This window comes from Spea bombifrons, chromosome 5 (genome assembly GCF_027358695.1).
Source record: "Spea bombifrons isolate aSpeBom1 chromosome 5, aSpeBom1.2.pri, whole genome shotgun sequence".
NCBI lineage: Eukaryota > Metazoa > Chordata > Amphibia > Anura > Pelobatidae > Spea > Spea bombifrons.
The window spans coordinates 92,616,499-92,634,646 of record NC_071091.1 but is presented as its reverse complement, the minus strand read 5'-3'; the positions used below and the strand labels follow the sequence as shown (position 1 = coordinate 92,634,646).

The following is an 18,148-nucleotide window of genomic DNA, read 5'->3' as shown; positions in this document are numbered from 1 at the left end:
GTCAATGCAATTTCTTATGATAAATGCAATGAGACATAAATCACACCTATCATCAAACGTGTATTCAATAAAACCGGTTTGTTGTTATTGTGGACTGGATCTCATCCATAACCGTCGTTATTATTACTGTGTAAGAAATGATTTGCATGAATACATATTTCATGGTGTGAGCAAGGCTTTCTTAAACTGTTTGTCAGTTCAACTTTTGTCAGGCCCTTTGAATGTATGTACTGTTGGCTCTATATAAATTAAAGATAATAAAGTTGTCAGGCCCACAAACCTTCCCCTCGTTCCTTACCTGTGGCGTCCACCACGCGCCGCCGCTCTGTCACGGGGTGGGCTGCATCCTAAGAATAATAGACTATAGCATACCCCCCATCAGTATATCCAATGTGCTTGGCTTCCAGTTGTGTTTTATGGCCAGCTTACTGTACTGTACCTATAAGAGGTTAATTCATTATTGTTTCATAGATTTCCCGCCATGTTACTAATGTAGTTGTTCTAACTGTAGCTTTTTCTACGATGATCTTGTATGCTGGAATGATTTGATACATGTGTTTTCATTGTGCTTTGTATTTCTCTTCCTTATAATGGACACAATTCATTTTCACTACATGACTTTATATATTTTTTGTTGATGTCTATGGTTTCATTATGGGCATCATGGTCTTGGTGGGGGTTGGGATCTTTTTGTTCTATATGTGGTAAGAGTTTCACTATTTAAGTGGCGTCTTTTGATTGTGATGGTTCTCTTGATAAAACATTATGGTTTTAATGTAAAATTGTGAAATTTACAAAAAATCTGCATTTTGAGGAAGCCCTGGTATGCCCTCTTTCTTCTCTAATACATGATTTGTGGCAGGAGATAGCAACCTGGTATCAAAGCTTGTAGAAGTTGTGTGCTCAATTTCTTTCAAATTATATTTATCATAATCCCAATATATCTTTTAAATCTCTAAAAGAAGAGAACATCAGAGAAGGAACGTCAGATACACATACAGTATGTATAGTGTTAGAGTCAATGTCAAGAGTGTATTAGATTTGTGCAAACTGTCCTTTCGGTTTGGATGAAATTTTGAGGGCTTTTTACAATCGGGAGAGAGTATGTGCCCTTTAGTGCCCTGGAGGGTCTGCCCTTTTGTATAAGTTCACCAGGAGGCCAGGTTCACATAGAAGCAAAAAAAGAAAACACAAGGAGCAGTGGATGAAGAAAGAAGACAGAAGACCAAGAAGAGTCAAGAGAAGAAACAGAGCTGCGGAAAGGAAAGAGTGAGTGAAAAAAGTTCAAACAAAAATTTCGGAACTCTGCTTTGTTTTCTTTTCTTTTGTTGGGATCCCTCCTCACTTTCAGAGAATTGTCGAAATTGGCAAATTTTGTTAAAATTGAAATTCTTACAAATTCAAAAGTCTAGTATGTATATTATATATAAAATACACACTACTGAATAAACAGTACACATACATACATACACATATACACCCTCATACCACTGCCTTCGACTCAGTGGCATAACAAAAATTGCCGGGGCCCCCTGCGAGAGGTACAGTTAGGACCCCCCAAGCACCTCCTACAAAGACACACAGTAACATACATTCAAATTTGAAATTGTAAGGTTTACAGGACCCAAAAAAACAAATACAGAAAGGGAGAACTACTGTTTTTATGGGCATAATAAAGTATAGCACTGAAGTACTATTTGGAGGGTAGCCTGAATCCTATGTATTACTAACGCTTCTTCCGAATGCACACAGGACAACCAGCCTCAGTTTGAAAATGCTTTTATTATACTAATAATCTGCTTCATATTTTAGAAACTTTGCAGGGTAAATAAACGTAAATTGAATTTTTGTTTCAGTTTCTCATATTATTATTTGTGTTCACAGAGTTAATAAATATGGTCTTTTTATTGTTGTGATCAATAGACTAAACAAAAAGTTGAAAGCATGCAGAACTGATTTTCTGATGTACCGCTGACAATTACACAATGCACTTTGAGTATAATATATAAAACTATGGGAACTTTCTGGGGCTGGTAATGGCTCTCTCCAAGAAGTGAGTGGCGGCCATGCTGGGGAAGCAGTTCTACTAAAGCAGGGCGTATAGCCAGCCTTTAACAGACCTGAAGAGTAGTTGGAACCTGGTTGGGGAGATTCCATGAACGAGACTTACTCTGATTCCAAGCTGCCAAACATGCGTATGAACACCACATCCAATAATAAAGTTAGCACAACCATATCTACAGATCTTTTACAATTGAGTGGCATCAAAATCACTGTAGAAAACATATTACAATTATTGATCTTGCTCTTCATGTAAATAACATGTAGCATATTTTATCAAAATTATATATACATTTGTTCTATTATTTTTGACATGTTTCATTATGCATGCTATATCGATCACATTTAATTTCTAATACATTGCAGTTCCATTAAAAAAAAAAGATTTAGTTTCATTATAAGTATCCTTTGGACCACATTTTGCAAATAAAACTATTAGAAAATAGCATTAAATCTCAGATTCTTTGGAAGGTTGCACAATCTTTCACAGGATCAGAGCACACACCTGGTGTATTTTGTGAACATAAGATTAGCACAGCATATTATCAATATGATGTTTCAGTAGTCTTTAGAAGTTTGTTACAGAAAAATCATAAATAATACATTGAAACAATCAGCTATATTGCCCGATACACAACCACACAATCCGCAATCATTTAGAGTTGATAAGCGAATTGCAGTTACTTTACAAGATAGGGATGTAGTTATTAATTTTAGTTCGGTGCCTTTGAGAAATGCATTCAGCGATCCATACAATATTCCGACATTCCTGCTCCTTCAGCTTAATGTATGCGTAGAACACACCAAAGTGAAACTGGTTGTTAAATGCCAGTATGTTCAGTTTGACCTGCGAACAAATAATACATGCTTAGATAGCCTGTAATATAGATCACTAGTAATACACTATACAACTAGTTTCCATGCAGTCTAATCATCTATATATCCATGTATTCCGATGTAATGAAGAAGAAGGGATCTCTGAGGTCTGGAAAATATGTGGGAGATTACATAAGGATTGAATTTTCAACTAACAGGCTTCGTTATGCATGGTATGGGGCCAACCCTGTAAACTTTCACTTCCAAACAGACCATACATAATGCAAACATCAGCAGAAGACACTATCGTTCGAAAGGATCAGAAATACAGTGTAAACGTTATTGTTGTAAATGACTATTGTAGATGGAAATGGCTGATTCTTAATGAAATATCATCACAGGCGTATGGAGGACTTTATCACTCCCATCACTCCTGTGTTCCAATGGCATGTTATGTTCCCTAATCTAAGTTTATGTTTAAAAGGCTAATTGATCGTTAGAAACGCCTTTTGCAATTATGTTACAGCTAGAAATGTCCTTATAGGCCCCAAACTTTTGAACAGTAGTGTTCATACCCTAGCCACCTACGTACATGCATACGCACACATTCACTTTAGCATGCAGGGCTTTGGGGTAATTGTCATGTGACATAAAAGCGGGCACTTATTATTATTATTTTTATTTGATTAAATAAATATAATAGTTGAAATTAATATAATGGGGGATCTGTAAAGGTTTATTTGCTTAATGTAAGTGCAATTCATGTTTTGTCTAAGTGGAACAAGCTGTGTTTACAAATAATCCAAGAACAGAGTTTATCTTGTATGCGGTTGTCTATGCAATGTATAGGTGAAAACAGGGATGGCACTTCATAATCCAAGAGACTGGCAAATTGAAATGAAAATCCCTGCTTTAGGGAAATAGCTATATTAGCTTTATTTGAATATGTTGGTCCACTAAAGCTTGTAGCATAGTACTATATATATATATATATATATATATATATATATATATACATTTGTATTTACATACAAATACATAATATGACCAAAAGTATTTAGACACCTGAGCTGAGATCCCATTCAAAACCTATGGCCATTAATATGTAGTTGGTCCCCCCTTCTATAACAGCTTCCACTCTTTAGGAAAGGCTTTCCCCAAGATTTTGGAGTTTGAAGTATAGCATTGTCCAAAATATCTTTGTATGCTGTAGCATTAAGATTACCCTTCACCAGAACTAAGGGGCTCAAACCTTGAAAATAGCCCCCGGCCACTATCCCTTCTTTACCAACTTTACAGTAGGCACCATGCATTCAGTAAGGTAGCCTTCTCCTGACATCCGCCAAATCCAGTGTCATCCTTTACACTTTCAGATGTGTGATTCATCATCTTCCAGAGGCAGTTTGGAACTCTGGAGTGAGTGATGCTACAGAGGACAGGTGATTTTTACATGCATGTGAGTGTACATGGTCTATACCGCTTTGTGGCTGAGCTGTTTTTACTCCTAAATGTTTGTCTATGGAGATGGCTGTCTATGTGCTTGTTTCTATACTCCTGCTAGCAATGGGTGTGACTGAAACACCTAACCTCAATAATTAGGAGGGTTGTCCAAATACTTTTGGTCGTAACGTGTATATATTAGTATAAGGGTGAGCACCAGGAAACTAATCTATTATTAAGTTATCATTAAAGAATAATGTAGCTTGGTAAATCTCTCATACAACGTGGGATTTCCTTGAGAAGAAGAGCCGGTGCCAGCTGAACACAAGTTCTGCCACCTAATTTGTCAAGATGTGCTGCTGGCTGAGGTGTGGCAGCCTTCATCAGGTTGCACCATCCCTTCAAGGTGGCAACTTCTCAGAGCAGCTGGTTAATCATCTTCTCTCCGTGGTGTCATATGACAAGGAAGAATCAGAGTTCCAATTTATCCTTAAATGCTTTAACACTTTGAATACCAACTACATGGGGATTGAGTGGTTGGCCAAATGTACTCAGAGGACCAACAGTATATTTCAAAATAAAATAGGACTTTTTTAATAAATTGGTTCTACAGCAGTATAGTTCATCACGATGATTTGGTAAAAGAAAGTGTTGATACCTGTTAATGGCTCCCATACATAACCATATTTTTTATACAGGGGTAATAAATTTTACTTATCACGTAAAGGTTTGAATTTCTGTAAAAATGGTTACTTTTACCTCATGTTCAAAGAACTTGTCTTCCAATGTCTTTTCTGTAGTTCCAGTTCCGACCCCTTCAAACAACAGTCTGTATTCCTAAATAAAGATGCGTGAGCAATGAGTATGTTTTCTAAAATGTTTCATAAAGCTTGCATAAAGCCCATTATGAGTGTAGATCTCACCAGCCTTAAACATTAAAACAGCAGAGAAGAAGCATTGGGCCCATCTTGTCAGTCTCATACCTTAACCAGCCTTTGCTCTGTAAATTCCTCCACTGTATTAACCTTTACCACTTTTTCTGGAAGGCTGTCGCACTTGTCTATCACCCTCAGAATATAGTAAAACTACCTATATATTCTCATACCTCTTAACAGTGCCTGTTTTCAGGGGACAGTCCCTGAATTTTCAGGCAGTGGGGGGGGGCACTGACTGGTTGGGGAGATCCTCTGATCTTAAATGACCAGCCCAGGGTGGGGAAATATCTCCTTTGCGGCTCCCTTATAGCCTCCTCACACCGCTAGTTGGGTAAGATGGGGTAGAGGCCACACCTCCTTTTCACTTCTGGGGCCAATCACACCAACTTCTGGGACTGCCCACCAGCCCCACCCTTCTGCGCCTCTTACCGCACATCTTAACACAGGTGCACCAGGCACTCAGTAGAAGTAAATTGGGCAGGAGGTAAAATTACCCCCCCAGAGGCCCAGTAATCAGCTACTTTACCCACAGCCTTCTGGGAAACCATTATGAACATCTGTAGATATATTTTCCTGAAGGAGTTAATTGGTCTAGACAAACTAATGGTCCAGACAAATCTACTCATATCTGACATATTGCCAGGGAAGGGAGGGCAACCTTTAGCCTGGGGGCAAGTTCTGCAAGGTGACCCAATAATAAAGCAACTTAAAGCACATTTGGCAGGCAACACATTTTGTGTTAACCAGCGCTGACCAAACCACAATGACAGAAATTCCCATTAAGGAAGCACATAAAGAATCCATTCAATGCGTTCCAACAACATTAAAGTCTATATATAGAAAGAGGCCTGAAATGTTTAAATCAGAGCAGCCCATGGGGTGGTTGCCCCATCACTAGCTCTTCCATATATCTGTGGAGAGGGGATCCATGAGCATACATACCCCGTAATACTCTGCTACGTTCTTCACTTGGTCGTAGTCTTCTGCATTGACAAGCAGTCTCAGTCCCTCTGGGAACAGCTTTCCACAGGTTGGGTACAATGACTCCTTGTCCTCCTTGTTGAGCTCAGTGCCAAAGGAATTTATTGTGATAACAAATGCACGTCTATCAGCCTCAAACTAAGTAGGAGGAGAAGAAAAAAACAAATATTTTATTATTCTATATGACATCACATACCAGGGCAGGCTCAAATAGTCTAGTGTAATTTAATCAGTTTGTTTTAGGTAATGAAATAGCCAGGTTTAGTCTTTAAGACTTTCTTTAAATGTTGAAACAATACGTATAGGGGACACGCTATCCTGCTCTTTCACCTACATGAAATCATATGTTGCAGGTGAGATCCTTGGCTGTTTTGAAGTACATATAGAGTAAAGTTTTCTATAGGACCAGCTATCTAGTTATTGTCATGGCAGAAGACCCATGTCCTTCTCCTAGCCAGCAATCCTGACACCTTCAGCTGATGCTCCTTCTATGAGCCTGATTTGCAGAAAAAAATGGCATTGTGTATGTGTGAAAAATAGGTGGGACTGCTACGTTGGTATGCTTGTCTGTGTTTAGGATTTCTAAATAGAAAGATGAATTCACCCGATAGGAAAAATGATAACTTTTACATAAACTCAAGAACACACAGTTCATGTATTCTTCATGGATATATAACTTTAAAAGAAATCTGTCTCATCCTCACACATCCTCTGATAAGGTCCTGTAGACCAGCTGGAGCCCTAAGCATTTGCTTAATCTGCTTCTAAAGGAACACTTTCTCTGTATAGATCTGCTAGAGGAAGATATTTTGGATTCATTGAAAGTCAAAAGATGACACCTAGTGTTCAAAACGTCCTGTAATGTAAAAGGATTTGTGACAAAGGAAGAGGTTTATGAAGTCATCTGCTTTCTGAAAGCCTTTCTTGTCCACTTAATGCATCAATTACCATGAGAGGTGGACATAGTTGGGCTCTGTTGACTGAGATCCCCCATTAATTATTTTTTAGCTGGAGAATTTGACTCATAAACAGGAGATCCTAAGATCAGTGCAACCTGGTAATTTTGAGTACAGCTCGTGGTATTTGATGCATCATGAAACCTAATAAAAAAACGTATATTACATTCAGAGAGTCAAAATTAACTATACAATAAAAATTGACAATATACAAAACTGACAATAACATTAACACACGTTAAAACATACTGGTACAGAAAGAAAAGAGGGTGCCGGGAGCTTACAGAAATAATACATGCTACTAGATCTGGTCTAGGAACAAGCCTGCACATTTAATTAAAGACGTCTGCTCTACATATCAATTAAATTCAGTTAGGGAAGTAAATTACAGAATGATAGACAGATCATAAAGGGAGATTTTCTTACTTCGAGAATAGGACACATGATTTCTTCTGTAGTTCCTCCTTGTGTTTTGCAGAAGTTATAGAACGCCTCCAAGTATGACTATATAAAAAACAGCAGAAAACAGTATGGGGATTGGATTTTGAATGATGTAGAAGATATAAAAATGGAAAAAATCCCGACTGCATATTCAAAGCAGAGTCCAATTAACCACCCTTTATTCTTCCATCAATGGCCTTTTTAACCATTTAGGTTGTTGCTACAAAGTTAATTTCTCAAACTACTTATATCTTGTGTTAAAGTAGATGTAAATATGATTTGTGCCTCATCAGTCAAACAAATATGGGTTTGAAATTGAGTCATATTTGTCGGCCAGAACCACTGAAGTACCGGTATATTTATGCATTTTGACAATTTATTGTTATTGTCAATAAGTAATAATGACAATAATACCACTACTACTAATACTTATTATTATTATTATTATTATTATTATTACTGTATTGTAGAGAATAACATTGACATTATCAATATACAAAATCACCAGGACCATGAACAAACAGCAGACATTATTTCGTTCATGTCTAGATGTATGTTGGTCCAGGAAATGTATTGCTAACTATAGTTTGGCATTAGAAATTCACGTTCGCCTGGTAAACATTCGCCCGTCACATTAAAGGTGGTGGAAAGCATTAATATAATGATATTAATAATATGAACTCACATTCACAGTCATAAAATGTCATATTTAAAAAACAGATTTGTTCAATTATGCACTTTGCAGATTTTAAATCTTATAGATGTTTATTTTCATTTGAAATCAATACAATTATGCCTCATTTATTTACATTGAATGCCTCGGGCATTGTGCATTTGTTAAATCGGAATATGTTTTATTGCTTATACCAGAAATATGTATGTAGCATGAAACCTTTCACTCATCTTAAATCCTGGGCTGGATCGAGGTATTTTGGGGGCTTTAAAATACTTTTGTTGGGGTCCAACACAAGTAAAAAAAAAGAAAAATTATGCATTGGATGGAAATGATGCTTGGGGTTGAAGCAAGACTGGAGCAGATCAGGGCACTCCTACTGTTGAATGCACCAGTTATGAGGGAGATCTCTGCTCTCCCCGACTGCTTATTAAAACGTCCTGTTCGTTTTCAAGTTCGCCCGAATACGAATGCACAAGTCTACTATTTACTATCATAAGAAGAAGCACAATCATTCCAGTACATTTTCATGGAAATCATGTTCTTTCTAAAATCATAAAACAGCAAACATGCTAATCATGAGTTATGTAAGATGCAAATATGTAATACAAAATATGCAAAAACAAATATCTCATATACTTTTTATGATTCTAAAATATGTTATTGTTTACCTTGTAGAGCTTGTTACGCATAATTTCAATATTCATTTCATCCATGTCATTTTCTGACAGGCAGTCTTGGAAAAAAGGAGCTTAAAGGAAAATGGAATTCAGTTAGAATGTTTTGAATCAAATAAAAGAAAACAATGGTATTTATTGCCAGTTTACAACGAATTAAAATCTATCTAGGTGAATTACAACATGGTTCCTGACCAAGTTCATTTTATAGTAGGAAGACACAAATGGAAGATCCTCTGTGCTAATAACAAAGCTGTACTTATCTATGTGATAAATATTTATTGTATTTGTTGGTTTTTGAAATGTAGCATTAAGTTTTACCATACCCAAAATTCTCAGCTATCTAAACTATCCTCCTCCTTATCAAAGCAATCTAATTGCTGAGCAAGTGGTTCAAATATGTTTTCCCCCTTACCATGGAAAGAGAAAAATATATATGGTCATTCTGTGACAACCTAGCCCTTAACCTAATTGTGTATGTAATACTGTTTAAACCAGTTTGTATAGGCAGTTTTATATTGTTGGGATGGAAACGCCCCACCTCCCACCATTTAAAAAAAATGGTGTCCACCAGAAATAAAGAAAAAACTGATTTGACATATTATCCTAGCTGATGTATCCTGATTGATGGTGAGTACCTGCTCCTCTGTTTCCCCTTTCTCTCTCCTCGAGAGCTTTTTTTGCATTAATATGGAGTTGGCCCCCACTATGGTGTTGGCCCCTAATATAGTGTTGGTCCCATACTATAACAGCCTCCGCTCTTTTGGGAAGTCTTTCTACAATATTTCATGGTGTGTCTGCTGGAATTTGTGCCCATTCAGTCAAAAGAGCATTTGTGAGGTCAGGTACTGATGTAGGATGAGAAGTCCTGGCTCACAATCAACATTCCAATTCATCTCAAAGATGTTAATTGGCATTGCATGCTGTGGCATTAACATTACACTTCACTGGAACTAAAGTGCCCAAACCCTGAAACACAGCCCAAACCATTATTCCTCTGCAACCAAACTTTCCAGTAAGCACTATGGCACCGCTTTGTGGACAGGCTGCTGTTACTTATAGCCACCTCCACTTCACAGTAACAGTACTTAAAATGGACTGAAGTGGACCTAGCAGAGAAGAATTTCACAAACTGACTTTTGGCAAAGGTGGCATCCTTTTACAGTGCCATGTTTAAAGTTACTGAGCTCTGCAGTACAATGCGTACAATGTACAATTAGTACCTATGTGCTTGATTCTATACACCTGTTAGGTATGGCTGAAACCTAAAGTCAATAATTAGGAGGGGTGTCCACATACATTTGGCCATTTAGTGTATGTTGGTATTGTTTTTTCTATTTTGTTTGCAAGTGTTTAGCTGTTCTTACCAAGAGGAGTGTCAACTAAAATAGCATTGAAGAGGTCTGCAGGTGTCTGAGCGATGTTGACTGCTTCCATCTGTTCGAAGCTCCCTAGTGGGTGGCATTTAGGAACCAGTTCGGAAATAGATCTTTGGTGTAAAGTCCCTGTTATCAGCAAAATCATGTTATCGATCATATAGCTGTACCTGTGGAGAAGGAAAACAGAGAGGTAGAACAAAGACGGCATTTTTACAACTTGGAAGAGCTTACTTTTCTCTAGCAGGGATCTTTGGCAAACCTTTACCTCAATACATGATGAGAGGTACCAAAGATACCTTATACCAGGTGCTCTATATATCTGCCTGCTAGTTGAGGTTTCCATCTAGTAAGATGTTCTTTTCTTGAAAAAATACTCACATTTTATGATTCATATATATATATATTCCTGAATGTACCTCAAAGGTCATAATGCACAGTAACTCAGCTTTTGTTGAGGATACCCTTACCCCGTAGAAAGTCTGGGCTCAAACTAAGTGTAACTAGTGAGGTTATATGGTAGAATCCATAGATGAGGTTAATGTACATATACCTACATTAATCACACAATAAAGGAATATTTGCATGTCTTTACTATTAACATGTATTTACTGATATTTTCTAAATCAGTTACTTACGTGATAAAATTAAGAAATGTGGCAAGTGGTTCAAAAGCGTGGTTTCTGAAGTAATGAAATTCTGTCATGAGCTTCTCTTTCAGCCTTTCATCAATTATTGATACTGTGAGTTGTCCTGTTTCATTAGCCAGGAAACTCCCATAATCAGTGGACTGAAGATGTAACTTCAAATCTATAAATAAAATAAAGCGCATCAAAGACAGTTCTCTGTACTAAGAGACTAAAAATAGATCAACGCCTGTTTTCTTGTAAAGCCTATGTGAAAAGGCAGATTTGGTAGATAAGAGGCATATGTTTATCCACAAAACATACAGAATACAATATTATTATTTATATTGCTATAATTATTAATTATTATTGCTATCTTTTCAAACTTTTTTTTTTAATTCAGTTTAAAACAATGTTGGAGAATCACACTACTTATCTGAGGATAATTCAGACTTAACACTCTCTTATGATAGAGGCCATAACACTAGAGATAAAATCATATTGGCAACACAGCGCTGGACGCATCAAGACTTTACCTGCCCATTGACTTCTAGCGCTAGTCATTATTTACAATGATGCAGTTCCTCTGCAAAGCTACTGTCACAAAGTACGGCAATTTAAAACATTTAATATTTATGTGAAAAACATGCTTTATATGTCATATTTTCTCTGGGATTTGGGGCCCAGGCTCTGTGATGGCCCCCCCAATACTTTCACTTTGTTGTATCTAGGCAATTGTGTAACAACTTTGGAAGTATGCTTAGGATCACTGTCTTCCTGGAAGACCCAGTTGTCGACCAAGTTTTAACTTCCTGATGTCTTGAGGTGTTGCTTCACTATTTCAGGACAATGCACTTTCCTCCTGATGCCATCTATTTTCTGAAGTGCACCGTTCCCATTTTCCACCCAAACACCCCCACATCATGATGCTGCCACTCCCATGCTTCACAGTAGGGATGTTTGTTCGGATTTGCATTCAGGTGTTTGTACGGTTGATCATGGTACTTGCATCGGACATGTGGAAGTCCATAATATTTTTTCTTAAGTCTTGAGTTAGTTGCTTGGAGTTTCCAATGTTATCAAGGGCAAAACGGCCCTGACTCTACAACTATGCCCTTTAATACAGCTAATAAAACAGTCAATAAACTCCTAAATAAGACCATTGGCCAATCAGAAGATCTTAAAAAGTCATTACATTAATTTCTGGAATTTTCCAGATTGTTTAAAGACATAGTCAACTTGGTGTATGTAAACTTTTTAGCCACTGGCATTCCGGTATAGTGAATAAAAGCTGAAAGAATGCCATCTGTAATTGTTTTAAAATTACATCTGATGTGAATAGAGTAGATGCCTCAATTGACTTGCCAAAAGAAACATATGGAGACATGAAATGTGTGAAGAATCGACTTTGAATGTCTTTTACCTGAGTCTATGTAAAATTTGGCCTCAAATGTTTCCAGATTCTTCCCGTAGGTGCATATATAATATAAACAAATTATACGGTAGGAAGTGCTCTATCAGTTAGGATAGGCATTGCAGAAAAATAATCATTACTCATAAACAAGGGCTACATCTTATACTAAAAGAATCTTTAGGCTACCTCACATGATTTGAAATTCATAGTATTGTCAATGATTCTAGTACTTAAAAGGGTTAATAGCAAAATGTCCCTAATGTGTTCTACAAGAAAATACTTGGAATAATATAAATTTCCAAATTGTTGTAGTGTCATGACTCATGGAAGATCCCTTAACTTAGCTGACATATGACTGTGACTGTAAGCCTCCTGAGTCACTTCTTGGAGGATACACTGACCTGAAACCAGCTTCCTTATTGTTAAATCACGACGTGTCTGATGGCAGAGCACATAAGCCATTGCCAGAAAGATATACTTTAAAATCCTAGTCAGTCATCTCTAGATAAATGTACAAGGCGGCGAGGTGATAATTATTTATCCAAATCTCTAATAAAAATAAATCAATAAATATCAAAAGAGTGACAAATCTACAGAAGCAAATGGAAGGGATTTCTTGACTGGACATATATGTTTTGAACTGTTAAACAGTCAATGTTGGAAACCAGGAGTAGAACATTCGGGGGTGCAGCTGGTATAAGGTACCGGGGCGCAAGGGTCCCGATGAGGGAAATCGTAGGATATAATTCATAGAACCCAAATGTGCACTGGAAGCGCAAGTCTGTGCAGCCACAACACAGACATGTTGGCTTCCTTCATCGTGCTGCATGTGACATCCCATCCGGCATGTCTCATATAGCTGCGCAGTCCTGACAGGGGGTGGAGGGCCATCGCCGGGGCTGGTGGGGAGATGGCAAGGGCTGGGGAGGGATTAGAGATGTCTATGTAATTTTTCTACAAGACAAGAATGGTTCTGGTGTAGGTGATGTAGTGAAGGGGAAATTATATATAAGGATCTGTAGATGAGCTTGTGGAAAGGGAAATCATATGGTGATGGGTTATATTGGTTATATGCACAAAGGGATCCCATATGAAGCTTAGTGTAAAGTTATCTGGTGGAACAGAGATAATATGGAGGTTGATGTTCGTCATATGGTAGAAGGGGACATGATATGAAAGGAGAAGTATGTGACTTAATGAAAGACAAGAAAATATGGAAGTTGGTGTAGATCAGGTCTACATAACTCCAGTCCTCGAGGGCTGCAGTTTTTGTATATTCCAGCTTAAGCACAGACATCTAAAAAATATATATACTATACTACTTGTTTCACAGAATTCTTGTTTGCGGCCCTCAAGGATTGGAGTTGTATAAGGGGAGAGGTTAAGCATGAAATCAATTATCATGGTAGATGCAGTCGGTAACATTGTAGGCAAATTTGAAAACTGAGGCCAAAGTAGCTGATTTGAAAAAATCTCCAATTCAGCTATTATTCCAATCTATTTTGGCTTAAATTTTGCAATTCTCTTACACATCCCTTGAAATTCTCACCAATTCTTTGATTAGTGAATAGACAAAACAATGTTTTATGTTTTCTAGTTTATGGCTGTAAAATGTAATACAGAAAACATACTTTTAAAAAAATTAAAATCAATTAAGTTTTGACTTGTTGTTTTAATCTTATTGTGCCGGGGACCTTAGCTCACTAGTTGGGAACTCTGCCGAGAGTGCCCAGTCCATCAGGACCCACAGTACCCAAGGGACAACTGCATTGGTTCTATTTATGTACCTTCTATACTTTTCAACTGTGAAATATCTGCAAACACATTGTCAATTCAAGACTTTTTTTTTTTAAATTAAGCAAAAAAATATAGGGGCATAAAATTATCCGTTCTTATTAGGCAAAAAAAAAAGAAGTCAGTAAAAACCAGCATGAAACATGTGCTTCAGTAGACATCACCAAACCAGACTGAAAGCTACCAGCGCAAACTGCTTCAGCTCTGACATGTATTTGTCCTCTAATCAAACAACGCGCATCGCCCAGCTCAGGTCTCTGTTGCCAAAACACAGAAAAGGTCATATTCCTACAGATGCCTGGGAGTAGTGACAGTACTGATGCACTACGTTCCGTATCATTAAACAGCAACGTTAATTACGGAATGGAGAGGCCGATAGAACACGGAGTAGATCATTGCTCTGATATGTATAGCATGAGAACGTCATTCTATAGGGCTTATAATCAGCAGTGCTGTTAGGAAAAGTTAGGCTTTGGGACTAGCAGGCCTATTCATTTAACCCTTTAGGTGCTAAAGTTTATTATTCAGGGCCAGCTTAGCCTTTGTAACAGGCGAAGCTTATCAGGGTTGGCCCTCCATAATGTATGGTAAAGTCTGTAATTTTAAATGTTCAACTGTCCTGTAGTATACCCATTAACAGTACATAAAGTGCAATCTCTAGCAACTGTACGATGTCATTAATGCTTAAATATAGTCGGATTTTATATAAAATAGCATAATGAGAAATGCTTGTAAAAGTATAGGAAACAAGATGGTGGTGTGGTAGCTATTGGTCATAACACTGCTGTACGGCCTGTATTGGGAATCGGTTGTAAATATAGCTGTGTCTGGAAAAATTGCTGCTTCAAACATTTTGTCACGTGTACTTTCACTTCAAAGTACCTGGAATTACTGCTAAGAGTAACACAAGATCATTTGGGAAAAAATATGTAGATGTGATGTAAATGTTGATTTTTCTCGGCACACAACCTACACCCCAAAGATCCCCAAAATCTCCCAGCAGAAATGTTTTTATATATTAAATTGTGTAAGTAAAATGCAGTAATTTCTTACAAATTACTTATAAACAGACATGAATTGGCCGCAACAGCACATAAAAAGTCTTAATAAAGCCTTTTCCCTATCGATGCCTCCCTCCACATTGCCCACATTGTTGGGACGTATGTCAACACATCGTGTAGAGCTGACCAATGAGGTTATACCTAAAAAGGACACATATAAAGGAGATGGAGATATAACGTATAAATGTAAATATGAGCTCCCATCACACTATATTAGGCTCTATGAAATACATCTCAGAAAGCTAACATAGAAGAAGATTTATAGTCTGGGGCAATATTTAAATGCACAAACCCCTACTCATCTTTAATCATAAGAGTGTGTTTTTAATGTTGGGCTATGAAATGCACTTGTCTAGGGGGGTCCTTATACCGAATGGAGCACAAACTAGTTTCACTCTAGGGGTCCACCTCTCAGCCCAATCATACCTGAGAGTGAGGTGGTGGCAAAGACCTCTCCACTAAAGGTTTCTTATGGCCTGTGTGCTGCCTGCTGCTAGGGATCGGGATATGACATCATATCATAACATTCTACATCAACAGGTGATGTGCAGGAGAAATTAGTGGTAAGGTCTGCACTTGTGGATGCAAAGACTTCTATCTCCAGACCATAGTGACTGTTAAGTGGACAGCTGCTGTGGGTCACCAAGGGAAGCCTGGGCCCCTTTTTCTAGATATTAAAGATAGCCATGACCTTGTCATTTAGAAAGATCAGAATCCATCTGTATACTATACAGATACATGTTATATAAAATTCTGCCTATACATCATGGCCAAAAAACACATAGCCTTAATTTCCAGCTGCCATGAGAGATGTTTGCCCATTTGCAAAGTGTCATGATCTACATTGTCTATTGGGGCAGAGGGCATTGTGCACAAGGTCCACTAGGTACCTATATTTATTTATTTATAAGATAATAGTTTAAAAATAACAAGAACATTTTCATACATATGCACACATATATGTCTGTATATGGCTACTCCAATCATTGAATGACATATTATTGCCTAAAATTGTGCATTAGTCTAGTGCAATAGCCCTTACATTGAACAGCAGAAGTTCTGTATGTTTAAATGCAGTTGGCATTGCATGACCTTGAACTACTGCATTGTAAAATGTCAAGCTATGCCAGGAACTACATGTTTAAGTCAGTGAACAATAACCAACGTACCTTCCAGGGTTTCACATTGTGCTAAATTGATGTAATCAGTCGTTTTCAGGATTCCACCTTTAAATCCCCGGACGAGACCCTCCAAATACCCACTGTCTACATTGAAGTAAAACTCCGAGCCAGGCATGGTGGTTCAGAAGGATTGTCTCTGTTAGATGTCCTAAATGTTACGCTGTCCACAGAGACTTCTGTCCGGAAGCTGACTGTAACACACAATTATTTCCAGTGAGTTAGAGGGTTTGCTGGTCACAATGTTCCTGTTTTACTGCTTTTAACATAGTTCCTCTTTGTTTATTATGCAAACACCATCTGCCAAACTGCAACCAACCAGTCAAACTTAGATGTGTTTTAACCTTTTGGGTGCAAGAAGGACATGGATAACCTGAGCTAGGGCAGATCTTATGTCCTTCTTTTCAATTAAATCCCCCACCCTACCCCCTCACAACAAGCAAACAAAAATAGTATAAAAGACATTAAAATGACTTAAATATGGACAGAAAATTTCCACCAGTTCACACACTTGTGAGAAGCAACAAACTCCTGATGCATGGACACATTTTAACACCGCCTAGTAACATTTGCCCCCTACTGACATATGCATATTTCATACAACCGTGCGTTACATGTAAACAAGGTTATAATTTCACTATGTAAGGGAGATCTACACGTTTACTTGTTAGGAAGTGTTGTGATTAACTAGGGAGAAAAAATGTAGCATAAATCAATTAATCTCTTTATTTTAGTTGTTCTGTGATTTTTGATTCCCTTGTATAAGATGTGAACCTGCTGGGAGGGACCATATGGCAACCAGATATCACTCTGTTTGAAGTCATTTCTTGTTACTAATGTACATGATCACTACTTCTGCTTTTCAAAACCATAATTATATACACTGGTGGCTGTGCGGAACACATTTCTGATTACAGGTTTATATGTATATCCCCACATAAATATAATCATATTATTTCTATGACATTTTGATGATAGGGTGCCAGCAGATTCCATAGTGCTATCACTATCAATTAGTGGCGAATGTTGACAATAAATGAACAAGCATAAGGAAGGAGATGAAGGTCCTGCTCTTGCAATCTGTTATAATTTGTTTATACATTACTTTTGCAAAACACATTAAAAAGGATGTGTATATATATATATATATATATATATATATATATACTGTATATGTGTGTGTGTTTGTGTATGTATACAATCAGTGTATCACAATCTGCTTGTGGCATATTGTGACATAGAAAGGCAGATCTGGGGAACTCTCCAACTGGCCCATGACCCCCCCCCCAAAAAACCCAACAAAACATGACTATTGATTTTCATATTAGTAAAACTCATTTGAGTGATTTACATTTACACAGTTTACAGGACAAAAAAAGCCTAGAGTATGGCAAATGGTGCTACACAAGGTGTTTGGGGCAGTGCTTTTAAACAGCAAAACAAAGGATTTAGTGATTACTGTAAATAGGAGACACTAGGTTGTGTACATATGCTGTGAGTTCCATATATGTTTACAACACAGTGTAAACATCTCAGTGAGAAAAGGCCATTGTTTGTTCATGTAAAGTTGACATTTAAGACAATTAATTAAAGAGAGAATTATGCTAAAGTACTTCAGAATATCTGAAAGGGCAGGTGGTTGGAGGCTGCAGGCACGGCCCTAGGCCCGAACCTGGTCATATTCCAGCACTCCATGACTCAAGTAGTCTATAGAGGCTG

The 18,148-nt window shown here is 37.5% G+C and overlaps 1 protein-coding gene across 1 annotated transcript; it reads right to left on the bottom strand.

Annotated features, from left to right (window-relative positions):
- Window positions 1-1,856: 1,856 nt before the first annotated feature.
- Window positions 1,857-16,650, bottom strand: ATP6V0D2 (ATPase H+ transporting V0 subunit d2). The gene is made up of 8 exons (XM_053466688.1): window positions 16,421-16,650; window positions 10,995-11,166; window positions 10,348-10,526; window positions 8,975-9,054; window positions 7,616-7,693; window positions 6,195-6,371; window positions 5,077-5,154; window positions 1,857-2,908 (listed from the first exon to the last, which is right to left on the bottom strand). Exons 1-8 carry the CDS (start codon window positions 16,545-16,547, stop codon window positions 2,747-2,749), a joined length of 1,053 nt encoding a protein of 350 aa, XP_053322663.1. The 5' UTR covers window positions 16,548-16,650; the 3' UTR covers window positions 1,857-2,746.
- Window positions 16,651-18,148: the final 1,498 nt, after the last annotated feature.

Coding starts and splice junctions, on each gene's coding strand:
- ATP6V0D2 (XM_053466688.1), bottom strand. CDS start 16,547: ATGCCTGGCTCGGAGTTTTACTTCAATGTAGACAGTGGGTATTTGGAG. Junction 11,167..16,420: donor ACAATGTGAAACCCTGGAAG/GTACGTTGGTTA, acceptor TTTTATTTATAG/ATTTGAAGTTACATCTTCAG. Junction 7,694..8,974: donor TGCGTAACAAGCTCTACAAG/GTAAACAATAAC, acceptor TTTTTTATATAG/TCATACTTGGAGGCGTTCTA.